This window comes from Hemicordylus capensis, chromosome 3, assembly GCF_027244095.1.
Source record: "Hemicordylus capensis ecotype Gifberg chromosome 3, rHemCap1.1.pri, whole genome shotgun sequence".
Lineage (NCBI taxonomy): Eukaryota > Metazoa > Chordata > Lepidosauria > Squamata > Cordylidae > Hemicordylus > Hemicordylus capensis.
Window position 1 is genome coordinate 152,051,907 of NC_069659.1, and position 17,795 is coordinate 152,069,701.

Genomic DNA, 17,795 nt, shown 5'->3' on the forward strand with positions numbered 1-17,795 from the left:
GCAGGGTCTTGAATTCTGTGGAACAGCCTGTCTAGAGTATGCGAAGGGCCCAATGGTCTGATGTTATGCTGCGCCATACGAAGGCATGACTTGCCAGCCTGATGTTGGAGGTGGCTAAGATGGCAGGTTGGAGAGAAGTCGATGGTCATGACTCTTGGATGAGGTGATTCAGTGGACTGACCTCATGATCAAAGTTGCTGCTTGTTAGAATCAACAGGATTAGGGCGTTTGTCTTGTGAGGCCCTAGACTTTTGGTTGAAGGGCTTCCTTCCAAAGTGTTAGTACGGCTTGGAGAAATCCCTCCTGTCATTTTGTTTGTAGGAGTATTGCCTCCGCCCATATTGGTGGTACTTGGGAATGTAAGACTGTGCAGAAGGCAAAAATGTTTTCACCGTGGATGTCAATTTCCTGACGCACTCCATTGTGGAATCTGTTTCACAGAAAAGACCCTTCCCATCAAAGGGTAAATTTTCCACTCTGTCTCTCATGTCAGGTTGTAGTGCAGTGGAGCACAGCCAAGTGTGTCTTCACAAAGCAATGGCACTCACCAAAGACAGAGACAGTCTTCACCAGGTGTTTGGCATTAGACAATTGTTGTCGAGTGAGGAGAGACACTTTGGCATGGACCTAATTAAATTTGGCTAGAAATTCTTCTGTTGAGAGGTCAGCCTGTTCCTGGAAGAGTTCATCCAAGAGAGAATGAGTATATTTGGTAAAGCAGGCAGAATAATTAGCAATCTTCACCACCAAACACGAAGCGGAGTAAATCTTGCATCCCAAGAAATCCAGTTTGTGCCCCTCTTTGTCCCCTGGGGTAGTGTTTCACCTCCCAGAATCCAAGGTAAAAGCAGTAGACAAATCAGAGTCATAATCCTCTGTAAGCACCATGGTCCCTGATCCAGGGGAAGCATGGACTTTCTTCTTGGGTGCCGTTTGAATGGTGGATGATGTTGTGTCAAAGACTATAGTTTGAATTGGTTGGCTCTTTTGAGGCTGAAGTCAAGGCACCTCTACGGTTTGAGTGGAGATGCAAGAAATTAAGATAGGATGCTTTGGTACCATAACGTTCTCCAATATTAGAAGCAGGGTGGATTTGATTTAAATCAAACTGATTTAAATCACAATTTAAATCATGATTTAAATCACTAGCAGGGTAGATAAAAATAAAAAAAATCCAATTTAAATCAAAAAATCCGATTTTTTTGATTTAAATCGGATTTTTTTTATTTTTATCCACCCTGCTAGTGATTTAAATTGTGATTTAAATTGTGATTTAAATCAGTTTGATTTAAATCAAATCCACCCTGATTAGAAGGGTAACTTGCATCAATATTGAAGCCACAGAAAGGGCTGGCATCATAGTGACCTGAGCCGATGTCGAGACTAATGTCGCAGCCAGAACAGGCAAGTCCAGAAGGGGAGTAACAGGGGTAGCTATGGGAATCATTGATGTCAACAGTTGATGCCGAGCCTTCCAGAGCTTATAGTCTTGATAGTCCAATGGAAGGAGCGTAGGTGAGCCTGAGATGCATCTCCTCAATCGCCTCCACACATCAATCCCTGTGTGGCAACATAATTTTTTGCTGCCCTCCAGGTGTGTGGACTAGAGGGCTGCAGTGTCGAAATGTGGCCTGCTACAGAATGGAAGGGCTGAAAGGCTGAGGGAGCAGAAGTGCCCAGAGTCTTCAGTATAGAGAAGGATATTCCTTCCTCCTTAGTGTCGAGACCATGGCCCAGAAAGCCATAAAACGCTGAGCTTGATGGTGTGCTTTCATTAGAGTCCAGCAAGTGTAAAAGGTGCTAGTGTCACCAGGTCCTAAACTAGTTTCAATGCCATCATCATCATTGAAACTGATGGTGAAGGACACTGGAGAAGGACGCAAAGCCTGTGGTGCTGAATGAGCAGCCGGAGATTACTATTGTTGCGGAGTCATATCCGGGAGAGAGAGCGCACTCGATGCCAAACAGACAATGCTGTGGCTGGTACTGTCCTCCATGTGGAGGTGGAAGCTGAAGCTCAACGTTGAGTTGAAGGTGACGGACAATCCAGGGCCACAACTTCTGGAGTCGCAGGGCATGACAGAGTCATCACCGGTGCTGACTGGAAGTGGGAAAGGCAGTGGCAGTCCATGTACCCTTCTGCTGATGTTTCTTGTGAGGAAGTACCTCCTCGGCATCAGAACCATGATGCCAAGTCATGTGTCACTTGCGATGAGAAATGTCAGAAGGTGGCTTTAGCGCTTAAAAAGTGCTGGTGGTGGCTGCCAAGGAAGCTTGAGTTGAGGATTTAGACTGCTTGGTGGCAGTCCCTGACTTTGGCTTTGATGCCGTGCCTAATGTTGACTTCAACACCATACTCAACATCGAGGGCATGGGAGTGTCAACTGGAGACCTGGTCATCGGAGTGCCGGTGTGGAGCACATCATCATAAAGGGCAGCTCTCAGCTGTAGGGCTTTGTTTTTTGTTTTTTTTTAATGAGAGAAGGTAAAGCAAATCTTACAGGTGGAGGTGTTGTATTCTTTCCCCAAAGCACACACAAATCATGGTCATCCACTGAAGGGAGTTTAGCATTACAGTGGACAGAGTGCTTAAAGGTTTTTTTCTTATCCAAAATGTGATAAAGTATTAAGGGGAAATACTCAAGTAGCATGAAGTAAAGTCCATACCAAGTCCAATCAGCGGTCATAGAGGAATAAACTGTCAGTTCATTTCAACTAAGTTTAAAGTACTAAGAATAAGAAAAGTCTGGTCCAGACCGAGTTGTAACACGTTAAAACCTAATCTAATTTTGTTCTCTGTCACAGAAAATTGTTCCAGTTCTAGGAGCTCACTGTACAAGGTGCCAACACAATGGCGGTAGGACAGCTACTGAGGAGAAAACGATAGCCCACCTAAACTGAGGAAATGCACCATGTGCAGGGGGCAGGGCTAAGTGCTTCAAGGAGCTAATCAATTCTGCTCGATTGGTCTCGTGCAGGCGCAGAACCCACTTTTAAGAGTGCAATGGATCGCGATTCAGATAACACTGCCACATATCAAAATGCTAACAGTAGAAGAACACTGAAGTACGTATGTGCATAAAAAGAGAGACTGATGGGTTTTACAAAACTTTTTACAGACATCCCCAGGACGTGTCTTTAAACTGGCCAGTGGAAGCAGGATGGCACCAGTCTTCCCCCAAGTTAACAAATTTTCTATATTTTTAATGTATCTTGACTACAATGTACTTCCTTATATTAGATGAAAAGTGAGACACCAAAGATGCCCTCAAAACAGCTTACAAATTACATAAATAAGAACTTGATTAAAAAATAGTAAATAGGATAAAACTAATCAAACATCCTAAAAGACTGCAACAGTATCCAAACAGCATTAGCTAAGACCATCAAAAGACTTCTAAAATAGAAGCAAACATTTTAGCCAGTTATCTATAAACAATGAGAGGTTTCCTGGCAGGTCTCTTTGGGATTATAGTGCTGCTATTCAAAAAGCCCTCTATTATCAATATAATACAGGGTGACTATACTTAGTCATAATATAATTAGGTAACAGAATTTGGCAAACATCTTATTCCCAGCTTAACAAGATGGCAATAAGCAAGCTTTAGTATCAACACTTTCCCAAAATTATAATTACTCCTAGTAGAGTATAAGGGAGTCAAGGCAGTAGAAATTTAAGACTCAAGACATCTTTCAAAATACCTCTTGGTGGCAGGTCCATATCACCTGATGTAAGTCCTATCAAATTTGGTCTTTGGGCATGAACTCTGTGTCTATACATGGGTCTTGAAGTGCTGGTTATACTTGGTGCTTCAGGGTTGTAGCCATCTGTATCATACGTTTCTAGTAATGAAGAAATTATCTAGTTATACAAAAGATTACAAAACTTGAAGTTCAAACAAGCTAATAACATCTGCTTAGAGTCACAAATGGAACAACTATACAACACTCTCCCTCAGTATCTATAAAGCCAAAACAATTTGAATAGAACAGATGAAAGCATTCTTCTATGAAAAATCTTGGGTGACATCCAAAGAACTGTTTTGGCCCATGAAAAGAGCTTGCACTAGCCAAATGCCACAAACTACTTTTGGAACTCCCCTGAATTTCAGGAGCAGTTTGCCATAGAAATTGTCCACTTGAAGAAAAACCTGTTTAATGACTCACTGGACTCACAGAACATATTTCACAGTTCCTGGCCCTGGACCATAAACTTACACACTAACATTCAGCAGTAACAGTCTGCTATCTTTCTAGAAAAAGCCAGCCAGAAAGCGCAGATGGTGGTGGTGGAGAAGAAGCTGGCCTGCCAGCCCCTGCCAGCCTGCAAGCGTGGGGGGGGGGGGGGAGAGAGAGAATTGGGCCGGCCGGCCAGAAAGCCGGGCGGGCTGGGGGCGGGGGGAGGGAGTAAAAGGCAGTGGTGGTGGGTGGGCTGGCCGGAGGCGCAGATGTTCTGCACCCAGCCCAGCTAGTTTTATATTATGTTAGCTAGGGTTTTCCCTCCTCGCCCATTTCAACCTATGATAAAATCAGTCATCCTTATAAAAAAGTAAAACGGTTCTAGTACTACACCTGTAAAAAGAGAGGGTGGAGCAGGAGGTGGCTGGTGATGAATACCCGTTGTCACAACTGTAGGAACAGAACTGGTCGCAGAATTTGGGGGAGCATCCATTCCAGAGGGTTGCAAAGGAGGAAGTGGAGGTGGTGGTCCTGTCAAAACCAGAAATAATCAACTACCAAAAATGAAGAAACAGCAACCATACGCAGAACAAAATGCAATCCTGTTAGATTTTGTTTGCAAAACTTCTCATTGGATCTTCAGAAATGGACAGCAGCATAACATAACCTAGTAGTGGAAACATCGAGTTTACAGTTCATTTCCTGCCTCTGTTTATAGTTTAAGGCTACAACTCAACACAGAGATATCGTTCCGGATTGTTAGCCAACATTTATCAAGTCTGCAGTCACCAAGGAAGCACCTGGTCAGACCATAAAGCAACATATTGGCACATCACCCTGCGCAAGAGCAAGCTTTGTGGAAGCATGCCAACAACCTTGTAGTCCAAACAGCGTCACATACAACTACACACTGAAAAACAACTAACTGAAAGTTTTGCCATATAGGAGTAGAAAGCCAGGTATTCACAAGTTCATTTGTTTTAGAACTAAGCTCCTCCCAAAGGGGTGAAAATGGCATCCCCTCAAGATCACAGTCAGACAACTGCACATGCATGCTGAGCTCATTCTACCCAATGACTGCTAGCCTTGCAAATGTACTGGGCTCCCAAGCAGTGTTCCCTCTAACAGGGATTCCCAGATGTTGTTGACTACAACTCCCACCCAAAAGCCACTGCAGCTGGGGATGCTGGGAGTTGTAGTGAACAACATCTGGGAATCTCTGTTAGAGGGAGCAGTGCTCCCAAGTGGAGAATAGTGTGTAACAGCAGCCCTTCCCCTACTTTTATAGCACCTGAGGAAAGCGCAAAGGGAAGCATACCAGTGCTGCCGGTGCCAGTGTACTGGCCCCCCAAATTCTATTCCATGCACAGTTGGCGAACAGGAAGAAGAAGCCGCCAGCAGCAGCAGCAGCAGCAGCAGCAGCAGCAGCAGCAGCAGCAGCAGCAGCAGCATCGCCACTGTTTGAGCCAAAAAAGACAAGAGCAGTGGACCATGCCTGGCAAGCAGAGGAGGCAGAGGTCCATCTGAACTCCAGGCCAGCTCCAAGGAACAAGGATACTGGCTGAGTCAATAAGAAATATCTGGAAAAGGATCAAAAGGAGGAGACTTGACTAACCATGAAGCCACTAGGCAGAAGGCCATAAGCATGAAAGTAGAATGAAAGTGGAATGATTCCGCTGGATGTAAAAAAAACTGTGACCTAAAGGGTTCAATTTTAAATGAAGGGCAGAGAAACATGCACCACCGGCATACAACCTAAGTCATCCAATTTTGTTGTTGTAGGTCTCATTTTTTCTTATCTATTAGATAAGGAGTACTATTACCCAATAATCCAAATATAAGAAAAATTATATTTGTAAGTATAAGCAGAAACTATACTTTCACCATGATTTTAGCCTATTCTTGACAACACTGTCAACACAACTTATTAGGTAGAAGTATGAGATACAAACCATTTAAAATTATTATGAGAAGGTGGAGGACAGCCTCAGTTATAAAATTAATTAATTAATATTCATCCATTCATTTGATTTATATATGGCACCTCCTAAAGTCGTTCACATTAAAATCAAATACTTTTTAATAAAATAATGTTTTAAAAACCATTTAAACCAGATTGAAACTAGATATCATTAAAAGCCAGGCTAAAAAGATGGGTCTTTAAAGCTCTCTTGAAGGCCTCCAAGGAAGATAATCCTGTCATGTCCATGGGGAACGCATTCCACAACCTAGGGGCGACAACCAAGAAGGCCTGATCCCAGGTTAGCACCAGATGATGAACTGGTGGTACCCAAAGACAGACCCCGCCTGATGCTCTTAATGAGGGATATCTCAGGTAATCTGGACCTAAGCCATTCAGGACTTTTAAAAAAGGTAATAACCAGCACTTTGTACTTTGTCCAGAAACATACTGGCAGCCAATGCAACTGTTTAAGAACAGGCATAATGTGGTCTCTCTGGGATACCCCAGAGAAGAATCCAGCTGCCGCATTTTGGATTAACTGAAGTTTCCAAACGACATACAAAGGCAGCCCTACATAGAGAGCATTGCATTAGTCCAACCTGGAGGTTACCAGCTGATGCACCACTGTTTTCATGTCATGTTCCTCAAGAAATGGGCAGAGTGGTCAAATCAATCACAACAGATAAAAAGTGCTCCTGGACACAGCCTCAGCCTGAGGCACCATGCTGAGATCCAGGTCCAAGAGCTCTCTCAAACTACAAACCTGTTATTTCTGGGGGAGTGCAATCTCCTCAAGAACAGGAAGTTCTATCTCGTCTTGCAGATTACAACATACACCATACTTGGGCACAAACAAAGCATGGCAGGAATGACTGGGTGTTTAGCCTCCTCATGAAAAGATCCCACAAGAACCAGGCCATGGACACCAGGCTCTTATTAATTTGGTCAATCCTGCTTTCAATCCAACTCTAGATCAAACTTCATGATAATGTCAGGGGGGAAAGAAGGGGAAGTGAACACATACTGGTTCAGTAAATGTTATGTGATAATTGCTCTGTGGGCGTCAGAGCAACTAGAGAGCCAGCGTGGTGTAGTAGCAGAGTGCTGGACTAGGATCGGAGAGACCCGAGTTCAAATCCGCATTCAGCCATGATACTTGCTGGGCGACTCTTGGCCAGTCACTTCTCTCTCAGCCTAACCTACCTAACAGGGTTGTTGTGAAGAGAAACTTAACTATGCAACCGCTCTGGGCTCTTTGGAGGAAGAGCAGAATATAAATGTGTTTTTAAAAAACACACCTAGGCAGCTCCTCTGAGATCCACACTGCACTTTTTTGTAACCTTTGGTTGGTCTGACTGACAGGACAGAGCACAGGAGATCTCTCTCCAAGCATAGATGCTGAATGGGAGATGAAAGGTGGCTAGGGAGAGGCAGCAGTGGTAGCTCCTATTTCTTGTTTCTAAGCTTGCTACCTGAGGGCCAATAAACTCTAGCAATTCACAACAGTTGGTGGCATTTGATGGTTCTCTAGCTCAGGGAGTAGGTACATGGCCTAATCTGGATTGACTGAGCCTTGCCCTTGCAGCTGGAGAAGGTGCTCCTGGTCTGGCTGTGGAACCTGATTTTAAAATGCTGAAATTAGTCTCAAGTGGCTTTTTTCAGTTTTACTTCATACATCAACTAGATCTTTTTCTTGATTATCAAGACCTTCCCTCCCATGCACGCCATGGTAACCTCTATAATACAGTAATCTATAAGATTAATTTTATAGAGCACTCTATACAGGGCTGCCATTAATGACTGTTCGAAAGCTCAGCCAGCTCTAAATTCCACAGCCAGAGTATCAAATAGAGCAGGCCATAGGGAACAATAGACCTGAGTCACTGGTTGTCAGTTGGTTTCCAACCACAAATTCCATGCACTAATTTTGGTGTTTGAATCCTACATGGGCTGGGTTCATGTACCTGAAAGAGTACCTCCTCCTATACATCCTTTTCCATGTAGTGAGATTTTAGGATGCTTTGCAGGGCCCGCGCCCCCACTGTCTTGAAATTGAAAAGGCTGGTATAAAATCTGGAGTCTTAGTGGTGACAACCTAGTTGTGGAACTCCCTGTTCAAAAAAATGTACCTGTCTTCATCCCTGTTCTGCTTTTTAAAACAATTTTGTTTCAGAGAACTGAATGGTGCTTTAATCTCAATTGTTGGGCTTTATCTTGTGCACTTATTGGGGGCTAAGTGTACAACCGTGTATTGTTTTTGTTGAGAGCAACTACAGAAAGGTATATCAGGTTTTGGGGTTGTTGTTTTTAATGTACACATTAGCTTATCCTGCTTCTGTAACTTGTTTGGAGGAGTTTTTAAATCTTCTGATGCCACAGATTTAAGCGAAACTCAAGCATAATCAACATACTCTAAACAGCATCGACAGTGAAGCATGTTTGTAGCCAGTACCTTATTAAGAAATTAGTCTCACAACCTATTATATAGCTCCAGCATAAAATAGACTAAGAGGCTAGCAATGAACAATACATATATTTTGTTGCTAAAAAAAAAAAAAAGAGAGAGGATATCCTACCTGTAACAGGTGGAAGGCTAGGTGGTAATGGGCCTGGAGGTGGAACTGGTGGTCTGAGATTTACAGGAGGAGGAGTAAGAATAGGTGGTGGAGGAGGAAGTCCTGGAGGTGGTGGTCCTTCAACAACTGGGGGCTGTGCTGGAAAAGGCAGCATGCCTGGAAGATTCACATCTTCTACAACTACAGGGTCACTTCCATGATCAAAAGGACACATATCTCCTCTCATACAGAAACCCTTTTCTGAAAAGCCCAAACAAAATATTGCCAGGAAAGCCTTCAGTCATCTGAGCAATATAAATTAACAGCTTCACATTCAGTTTATTTGTTTACAGTTTTGAGAAATCTTTTCACTGGGGGAAAAGGTCACCTTAATTTAGAAGACAAAGTAAGATATACAATACCAACAGATATTAAATCATGGAAACAAAAAAACATGGGATCTTTGCAATATTTAAAGGTTGATTCATCTATTGCTAACAGTGCAATACAAGAACTCTGAAGAAGGCATGAAGAGATTAAGAGAAACATGGCAAAGAAAAAGATTATGCACACTATCATGTTTGATGTATGTGTGTTTAACCTTGCAGGCTTACCATCATAGTCTCTGCAACGTTTTTTTGGCAGTGGGGGTCTTCCATAGGAGTTGTGATCCAACTGTTCTTCATGAAATTCTGACCAACTTTCAGTAGTATTATTTCCATGGTGAGCAGGAGCGATAACCGTTATAGTGCTACTCAGAGTAGGGACAGGATAGTGGCCAGATGAAATGTTTGTTACAGAAGAAACAGGAGTATAGTTGTTTTCTAATGGCTCTGTTCTGTCCAAGTCATATTTTGGCTTTCCCAGGTCTCTCTCTGCAAGAAAATGTTGGAAAAACAGTATAAGATTTCAAGGTACCGCAAACAAGATGCCAAAAATAATGCACAATAATCTTACGCAAGTCAAACACACTGGCTGACATCCAGGCTAACACTGTGTGCACCAAAAAAGGTATTGCGCACAACAGGAAAGCAGGGATTGCTGCCAATCTCCTTTTTCCTCTGAAGTCCACTAATGCCTCCCAAAAATATGTCCATGATGGTTGTGGGATCCAAAAGGGACATAATTTTGAGAAACCACAAGTAAACAACAAACCGAAACCTTATCAAAATTTTAAAATAAATCTGTATTGAAATGACAAATTATTGTTTCTCTCTCCCTTACAGTCATTTGTTCTTTCGATACAGATTTATCTTTAAAAGTTTGATTGGGGTTTTCAGTTTGTTGTTCACCACTAGTTTACTTATTGGGACCTCCTCTTTTGTGGTAGGTTTCTATATTGGGACACATTTTCAGGTTGCATAGAAAAATGCAGAGCAAGGAGGAGGGGTTGGCAACAGTTGCCTTTCCCCTGTTGTGCACATGCAATGTGTTTTAGCATGTGCATTCATCTAGACTAATTCCCAACCGGCATTAACAATCAGCTATCATACAGAGCAACTGAGTTAAAAATCATTGTGGCAAAACATGCTGTGTTAAATATATTCGATCCTGAAAGATATGTATAGGGAAATAATTTGCATAGCAGGTGCCATAGAGTACCACTAGCTTTCATCAGTTTGGAAGCCATATACAAACTGGTTCTGATGTTCTATAGAATCATAGCCTATTAGAGTTGGAAGGGATCTTGGAGGCCTTCTAGTCCAACTCCCAGCTACAGCATTCCTGACAGATGGCTTTCCAGTCTCTGTTTCAAAACCTCCAGTGAAGGGCCTATTTGTGCATGAGGCAGATGTTCCGCCTTCAAACAGCTCTTACAGTTAGTAAGTTCTTCCTAATGCCTAGCCTAAATCTGCTTACTTTTAATTTCACCCTATTGGTTCTAATCCTGCTCTCGGGACCAGCATTAAACAAGCCTGTTCCTTCAGAAATAACTAGTACGAACAGGTTGCTTACCTTTAACAGACCATCTGGTAGTGCTCCACTGACAGTCACAGAACTGGGTTCTGCGCCTATGCAGACCAACTTCAGAATAGATTCTTTAGCTCCTCAATTGAGCTTTGCTGGTTGGGCGCCATTTCCCTCAGTTTCTGTAGGCCAGCAATGCCATACTATTACAGTCTTTTGATCAGTACTAATGTACATTCATCCTATATTCAATACTACTTTACAATTGCTTGCTTCTTGAAGTGGGGACGAATGGGCAGGTTTTGTGACTGTCAGTGGATCATTATTAGATCATCTATTACAGGTAAGCAACCTATTTATCTGTATAGTGATCCAGTGACAGCCACAAAAGTGGGTGAGCTTCACCCAGCTGGTGGAGGGAGAAGCAAGCTACTGAAGCACCCGCTTAAGCACCATCCATCCAAAGGACACTGCCACAGCTGTTCACAGTCCACAGGTCCAGTGCGTAGTGCTTCACAAATGTTTGATCCAAGGCCCAAGTGGCAGCTATGCAGATGTCTCTAAAGTTTAAGCCTGAGATATGGGCCACTGAAGTAGCATATACCCTTGTAGAATGGGCTTTGATAGCAGATGGAGGATTTACTTTCTGCAACTTACAGGCCAGAAATATTACCTTGACCAGCCAGTGGGCTAAGCATTGCCATGAGGGTGGCAAACCTTTGTTCTTGCCTTTGTAACACAAGAAAAGCCTTTTAATCTTCCCAAGTACAGACATCTGTTTCAAGCAGAACAGTAGAGTGCATCTGACATCCAGACTATGCATCGCTCGTTCCAGAGATGTTGTCGGTTCCCTGAAGAAAGTTGGGAGAACAACATCTTGATTCATGTGAAAAGCAGGTATTATTTTTTGTCAAAGTTCAGGGTGAAAACGCATAACTACCTTGTCCTGGTACAATTTCGTGTATGGCTCATCAATACGTAGTGCATTGAGTTCACTGACCTGTTTTGCTGTAGTTATTGCTATGAGGAAAACTGTCTTTAGAATCACCAGTTTAATATAGCCATAGATTCAGACGGCTTCTCAGTCAAGGTAGAAAGGACCAACGATAGGCTCCATTTATCAACTGGCCACCACACTGGAGTATACAAATTGTTTATGCCTTTCAGAAACCTTGAATCTGGGTGGAGCAGTTTGCCTTGCTCCTGATTGAGCACATTGGACTGCATCGGCTGGCACCTGTGATTTTGTCCAGACAGTCTGAGTAGACACAGAAATCAATGGTTTTTTGGCCACCAAGGTGTTACATGCCTTTTTATCCTTTCCTGCAGTACCTTTGCCACTACCCTGTTGAGCAGTGGGTAAAGTAGGTATAAGTAAAACAAACTTTCTGTCCATTGGTTTTGGAAAGCAACACCCTTGGTGTGTTTTCCCACTCCTGCTCTAGAGCAATAACTTGCACACTTCTTGTTTTCTTGTGTTGAGAGCAGGTCTACTGCTGCAGTGCCCCATATTGCAAATATTGTGTCGAGATAGTGGGAGTTCAGCTCCCACTCATGCTGTCGTAGCAGGACATGTGATCTGCTTAGCACGTCTGCCAGAGTGTTGTCCTTGCCCTTGATATGCATTGCCACCATGTGGATCTGGCAGACGATACACCAGTTCCATATCTGCCAGCTCAAGTGGCACAGGGACCAGGACACTGTCCCACCCTGTTTGTTTATGTAAGCCATTGCAGTTGTATTGTCCAAATGAATTTGAATCACTTTCCCAATCAACTGGTTCTGGAACGACTTCAGCACCAGGCAGACTGTAAGCAGTTCTAGGAGATTTATGCGATGCCTCTGTTGTCATGCAGTCCATAGACCTTGCACCTTGAGGCCTAACGTGTGCACCCCACCCCAGGAGGGAGGCATCCATAGTGCCTGCTGAAGTGGTCTTGCTTGCAACGTGTGCACCAGCTGAACCAGGCATTCGTCATGTTCCTCTGGCAGGAACGCCCTTTGATGGTCCATGTCCAGCTATGTATTGTGGCTGTCTCGCCAGAGTTAAGTGCAATTTCTTCCAATTGAGTATGCCCAACTCCTCCAGAAGATCTGTCACATAGTCAATCCAAGAAAAACAACTGCTCTTTTGTTTTTGCTGTCACCAGCCAGTCGTCCAAGTACAGAAAAAGAGTTAGGTCTTGTGTCTGAAATTACATGACCACTACTGCCATACACTTTGTAAACACACTTGGTGCTGTAGACAGTCTGAAATGTAGAACATTGTACTGATAAATCTTTTGTCCCACTGTGAATCAGAGGAACTTCCTGTGAGTATCCTTATTTGCCAATGTGGAAATAGGTGTCCCTTAGGTCCAACGTCAAAATCCACTCCTCCCCATGTAGGAGGAGGAGGACTGCTTGCAATGTTATCATTTGGAATTTTTTCACCTCGTCATACAGATTGAGCGACCATAGGTCCATTATGTGACAGATTCCCCCATCGCACTTTGGAATTTAAAAATAACGGGAGTAGAACCCCTCGTGTCTGTACACCCACTGCAATGGAGATATCGCCCCCTTCTCCAACAACAGGACAACTTCCTCCATCAGAGTCTCTGAGGCAGGAGTGTACCTCACCCCTGTGTGAACTGGTAGAGTATCGAATTCTATTGCATATCTGGTTTGAATCATCCTCAAGACCCACCAGTCTGATATTATGCGGCACCATGAGCATGACTTGTCTGTCTGATGGTACTGCTGGCTCTGACCAGAGAGATGGTGTTCCTGGCTCTGACAGATGGAGGTTTCAGTAGAGAGGGTGACATTAACAATCGTGCAGTTTGATTGGCACACCAATCAAAGGTGTTGCTTAGTTGATTGTACAGCCTTATTACATGCAGCTTGATAGCCTTTATTCTTGGTGTAGTAAGGCTTCTTGTTGGAGCATTGGAAGGGCCGGCGATAGAACCTGGTATTGGAGTACCGCTGAGTTGTAGAAATGAAAGTCTTAGCTGTATATTTATACCTTTCCCACTTTTCCATCGTGGAGTCTGTCTCATCACAGAACAGACCTTTTTGATTGAAAGGTAAAGCCTCCACCCTGTCTCTCATACTCTGTTGAAGGCCAATGGAGCATAACCAAGCATACCTGTGTAACACAAATGCAGATGTGAGAGTGTGAAATTCCGATGCTGCCAGATGCTTGGCATTACTCAGCTGTTGTCTTGTTGCTATAGTCATTTTAGCAAACATTTCCTCAAATTTCTTTTGGAACTCTTCTGAAGACAAATGTGCATGCTCCTCAGACAGATTGACCCACAAGATGTGTATATATTTGGATAAAGAGGCCATAGAATTTGCAATTTTTATCAACAGACACACCGTAGCCTCAGTTTGGTCCCCAAAAATGTCCAATTTGTGACCCTCTTTATTGGCCGGTGTAGTATGCTGCCTGTTGCCCTTGGAAGAATAGGTGCAGCCACTAATGATTCAGTTCTTCAATAGAGTGCTTCAACAGATATTCACTATCCTCCTCCTGCACCCTATAGAGTGTTCCCAATCTTTTTGAGGTGGGCGTCGATGTCACTAACAACTTCCATGCTGCCTTCACAGCCTTAGTTGTTACGGGAAGCATGGGAAGAATTACAGGTTGAGTCATCAAGGTTTTCTTCATAAAATTATAAAACGGGTCATCCAACTGTTTTCTCTTTTAGATCAAAACCCAGTACCAAAGCCATCTCTGCCACTTGCTGGTGGTAGGCTGGTTTGCCAAGGAGCTGGACAAAGTCTTAGACTTAGAGGATTGCATAGCCTTGTCTGAGGTAAGTGAAGAACGAGTCTGAGTCGTATTAGAGGCCAGTATCACCTGAATCTGAGTACACATAGAGTGAACAGTCCGAACTGGAGCGGAAGCAGCAACCTGAGTTTGAGTAGCACATTTTATAGCCTTAGTCATTGCTGAAGTAGTAACACGTGGAAGTAGGCAAGCCTGCACAGCTGCATCTTGATGCACAAATGGTAGAACAGTACATTGAGGAGTCACGACTTGCTATACAACTGTTTGCACAGTCATATCTCATATGATAACGAGGCAAGGAGACTTGCGTAGCCATTTGCACCAACTCTGAAGCCTCTAGCTGCCTTGCTTTCCATGCTTCAAATGCCTAATAGTCCTCCGGGGAACAGGTGAAGGATCCATGGATGCAACACCCCATCCATGCACTGGCTGTAGACTTTGAACGGTGTTGTAAAGCCTGGAAGCTCTGGTGAAAAAGAATGTGTTTTGGTGACTAGATAGATAACATCCACATCATCATCATCCTCCACAACCAGCCAATGACTAAGAAAGCCTTTACAAGTGTCTGCTGACAGAGTGCTGTCACCAAATTCCAATAAGGCCAAAGTATGCTGTATTGACTTTGGGTCCAAAGACATCTCAGCATCGACATCGAAGCTGACACTGAACACCAGCTGAGATGTTGCCTGCTGGATCAACACTGAAGACCTCGCCTCCAACAGTGGGCACCAAGGCGTTGATGGTGATTAGTGAGGCATCAGAAATAGAGATAAGGACAGAGCTCAATCTCGAAGCCCTGATGCAATTGGAGAATGATGCCATGTTTAATTTGGAACTGAGAGACATAGCTCAATCCTGACACTTTGACGTCGAGGGCAGAGAGCAGCGTTGCAGCCCCGTAGGCAATGGAGTCATCTCACTTGACTTGGAGTGGGGACGGGATGACCTCACAGATTTGTCCTTGTGTTTCTTTGGAAGCGGAGCATCCAAACTACACCCCATTGCTCTGTGCTTTCCCTTTTCTTGATGAGAAGCTTTATGCCTCAATGTTGACTGGCTTCTTAAAAACCAAGTTCGAATCATACATACGTTGACGGTCTCGGCACTGGGGATTTAAGACTGCATAGTTAGAGCAGTCCTCGGCTTCCACTTTGTCATCATGCTGAGCACTGAGGGGGATCTGTTTAACAACTTTCTCAGGGAGAGTGCCTCCTCCAGAAGTGCCATTTTCAAGCGAGCCATCCGATTTTTCAGTGTCTGCTTGGAAAACAAAGAGCAGACCAAACAGCTCAATGCGGAGTGCCCTTCTCCCAAACAAAACAAACCAAGGTTGTGGCTGTCCATAGTCCATAAATGGAAATTTGCCCCTGCAGTCAGCACACCTTTTAAAGGTGGTTTTCATATGGGGAGAGGTCCTGCTCATGAGGAAGCAGCTCAAGTAAGCCAATCATGTCCATAAATTAAAGAATGTACAATAAACTTTCCGAAGTCCATAACGAAATAATCCACCAATGCAAACACAAAAAACTAAAGGTGAGTCTTTTAACAGTTCAGAGACAAAGTGTCCATAAAATCAAACCAAATACTTTACTATTAGAGTAAGAATAGTCAAAGTCCAGTCCAATATCAATCCAGTAAATGAGGGAATATGTAAATAAGCAAAATACAAACTTTCTGAGGAACCAAAGACACTGGGAAAGTGATTGCATTGGCGGTCAAAAAGAAAATGAGAGAAATGGCACCCAACCATTGAATGTAAAAGGCGTGGAGCATGCATACTCGGTGGGGGAGGGGCACATACAGGAGCTAAAGAATCTATCCCGAAGTTGGTCTGTGCAGGCACAGAACCCACTTTTGTGGCTGCCACTGGATCACTATCCAGCTCAATGGGTTCCCTCCGATTCTATCTGAGAGATCTTCAGATTTCCCCCCTTACAAGTAGAAGTAGACAACAACCTGGGAGATAAAATCATCAAAATCAACACTATGGCTCAGATCTGGACTCCCAAAGGAAGCGCATAGTGTTGAACTGTATGCCTGCTTCAGAGAAACAGAAGTTTTCCAACATACAGTGGGAAGGGTGAATTTTGCAATTCCTACCTTCTCCTCAGATTACCCTATACCTGGTAGAAATATGACCCTGCAGGTTCACAGCCCTCAAGCACATACTTCGGAGGTGCTTTGCGGGACAAAAGTGATGTTTAACAATCAACCCCCTCCATCACTTTCCCCCCTGAAAGCATTCTGTGGCACATGTAAGGATGTCCTTTTAGGGACATATTTCTACCAGTATCAATTTTCTTAAAGGGAAATGTGAGGGAAAGGTAGGAATCCTGAAATTCACTCCACCCACAGCATCTTGGGCACAGCCCTAGTGGAGAAGGCTGAGGAAGCGGCCATGCAGCTCCTTTCCATGCCTACTTTGGTGTTCCATATCTGAGCCACTACTTCTGAATCCAGGCACTTCTTTCTTTTGCTGGTAAGAGGAATAAGAACAGGCATTGGTGGGGGGAAGGGGGGCAAACGAAGACTTAGGCTGTCTCCTGATCACTCCCAGGAAGGCAAATTACATCTGAAGAGGCTTCAAGGCTAAGACTAATTAGTCTCACATCAAGTCTTAGACTAATGTGTCTCAGGTGGTATATCTGTAAAAGAATACTATCATACCAAAAGAAAACCTCATGCCTTCTCTGCTAGTTTTTATGCAACACTATAAAAAATAGCCCTGCAGAGTTTACAAATAATGCAGAAATTACAGACTTATGTAACGTCTGTCACAAAAGCTTAATGTTATTACATGAATATACCAAATTATGTTTAACCACAATATGCAAACAAGTCTTTAGTGAATAAAAGTCTTATCCAGCCATGTTTGAAAGTGTTTAACTCTCCAGCAGAGGACTAATTCATAGCTTGGAGATAGTACTTCATTTCTAATACTGAAAGTTAAACTAAGATCACGTATTTACCTCTGCTTCTTGTTCTGCTTCTACTTCTACTTCTGCTCCTATCCCTATCTCGATCCCGCAACCTTTCTTTGCTCCAGCTTCTACTGCGACTCCTGCTGTAGCTTCGACTCCGGCCCCGTCTTCTGTTGTACCGGTCTCTATAGGACTCTCTCCGTGGAGGATTCCGATCATATTCTCTCTTGCGAGAGCGCTCCTCTTTCTTTCTTTCATCCCTGCTTCTAAATATTTTGCATTAATTGTTATAAAGCAACACATTCCAGGCTCCAAACAAAATTAGAGTTCACTATTCATAGCAAAGAAGATATAACTATTTGTGTCATTAGTCAATGGAGACATAATATGAACTATATAGAAAGTCACAATGCTGGCTAAATCCAAATATCAAACTACCACCACTTATCACATCACCTTCTGCAGGTCATCTTTGAATCAGTGTAGTC

General features: G+C 43.4%; 1 protein-coding gene across 4 annotated transcripts in view; it reads right to left on the reverse strand.

The window, feature by feature from the left end:
* The window catches only part of RBM26 (RNA binding motif protein 26), a 142,049-nt gene that overhangs the window by 84,563 nt on the left and 39,691 nt on the right, over nucleotides 1-17,795 (reverse strand). For all 4 annotated transcript variants that reach the window (XR_008318745.1, XR_008318746.1, XR_008318747.1 and 1 more), the window contains 5 exons: nucleotides 17,356-17,573; nucleotides 9,312-9,572; nucleotides 8,719-8,958; nucleotides 4,573-4,710; nucleotides 3,703-3,843 (listed from right to left, as the gene is read on the reverse strand). Coding sequence is in view for 1 of the 4 variants with exons in the window: in XM_053305403.1 (XP_053161378.1) it covers nucleotides 3,703-3,843; nucleotides 4,573-4,710; nucleotides 8,719-8,958; nucleotides 9,312-9,572; nucleotides 17,356-17,573 (998 nt within the window). In the remaining 3 variants the exon portion in view is untranslated. The remainder of the gene's footprint in view (nucleotides 1-3,702; nucleotides 3,844-4,572; nucleotides 4,711-8,718; nucleotides 8,959-9,311; nucleotides 9,573-17,355; nucleotides 17,574-17,795) is intronic.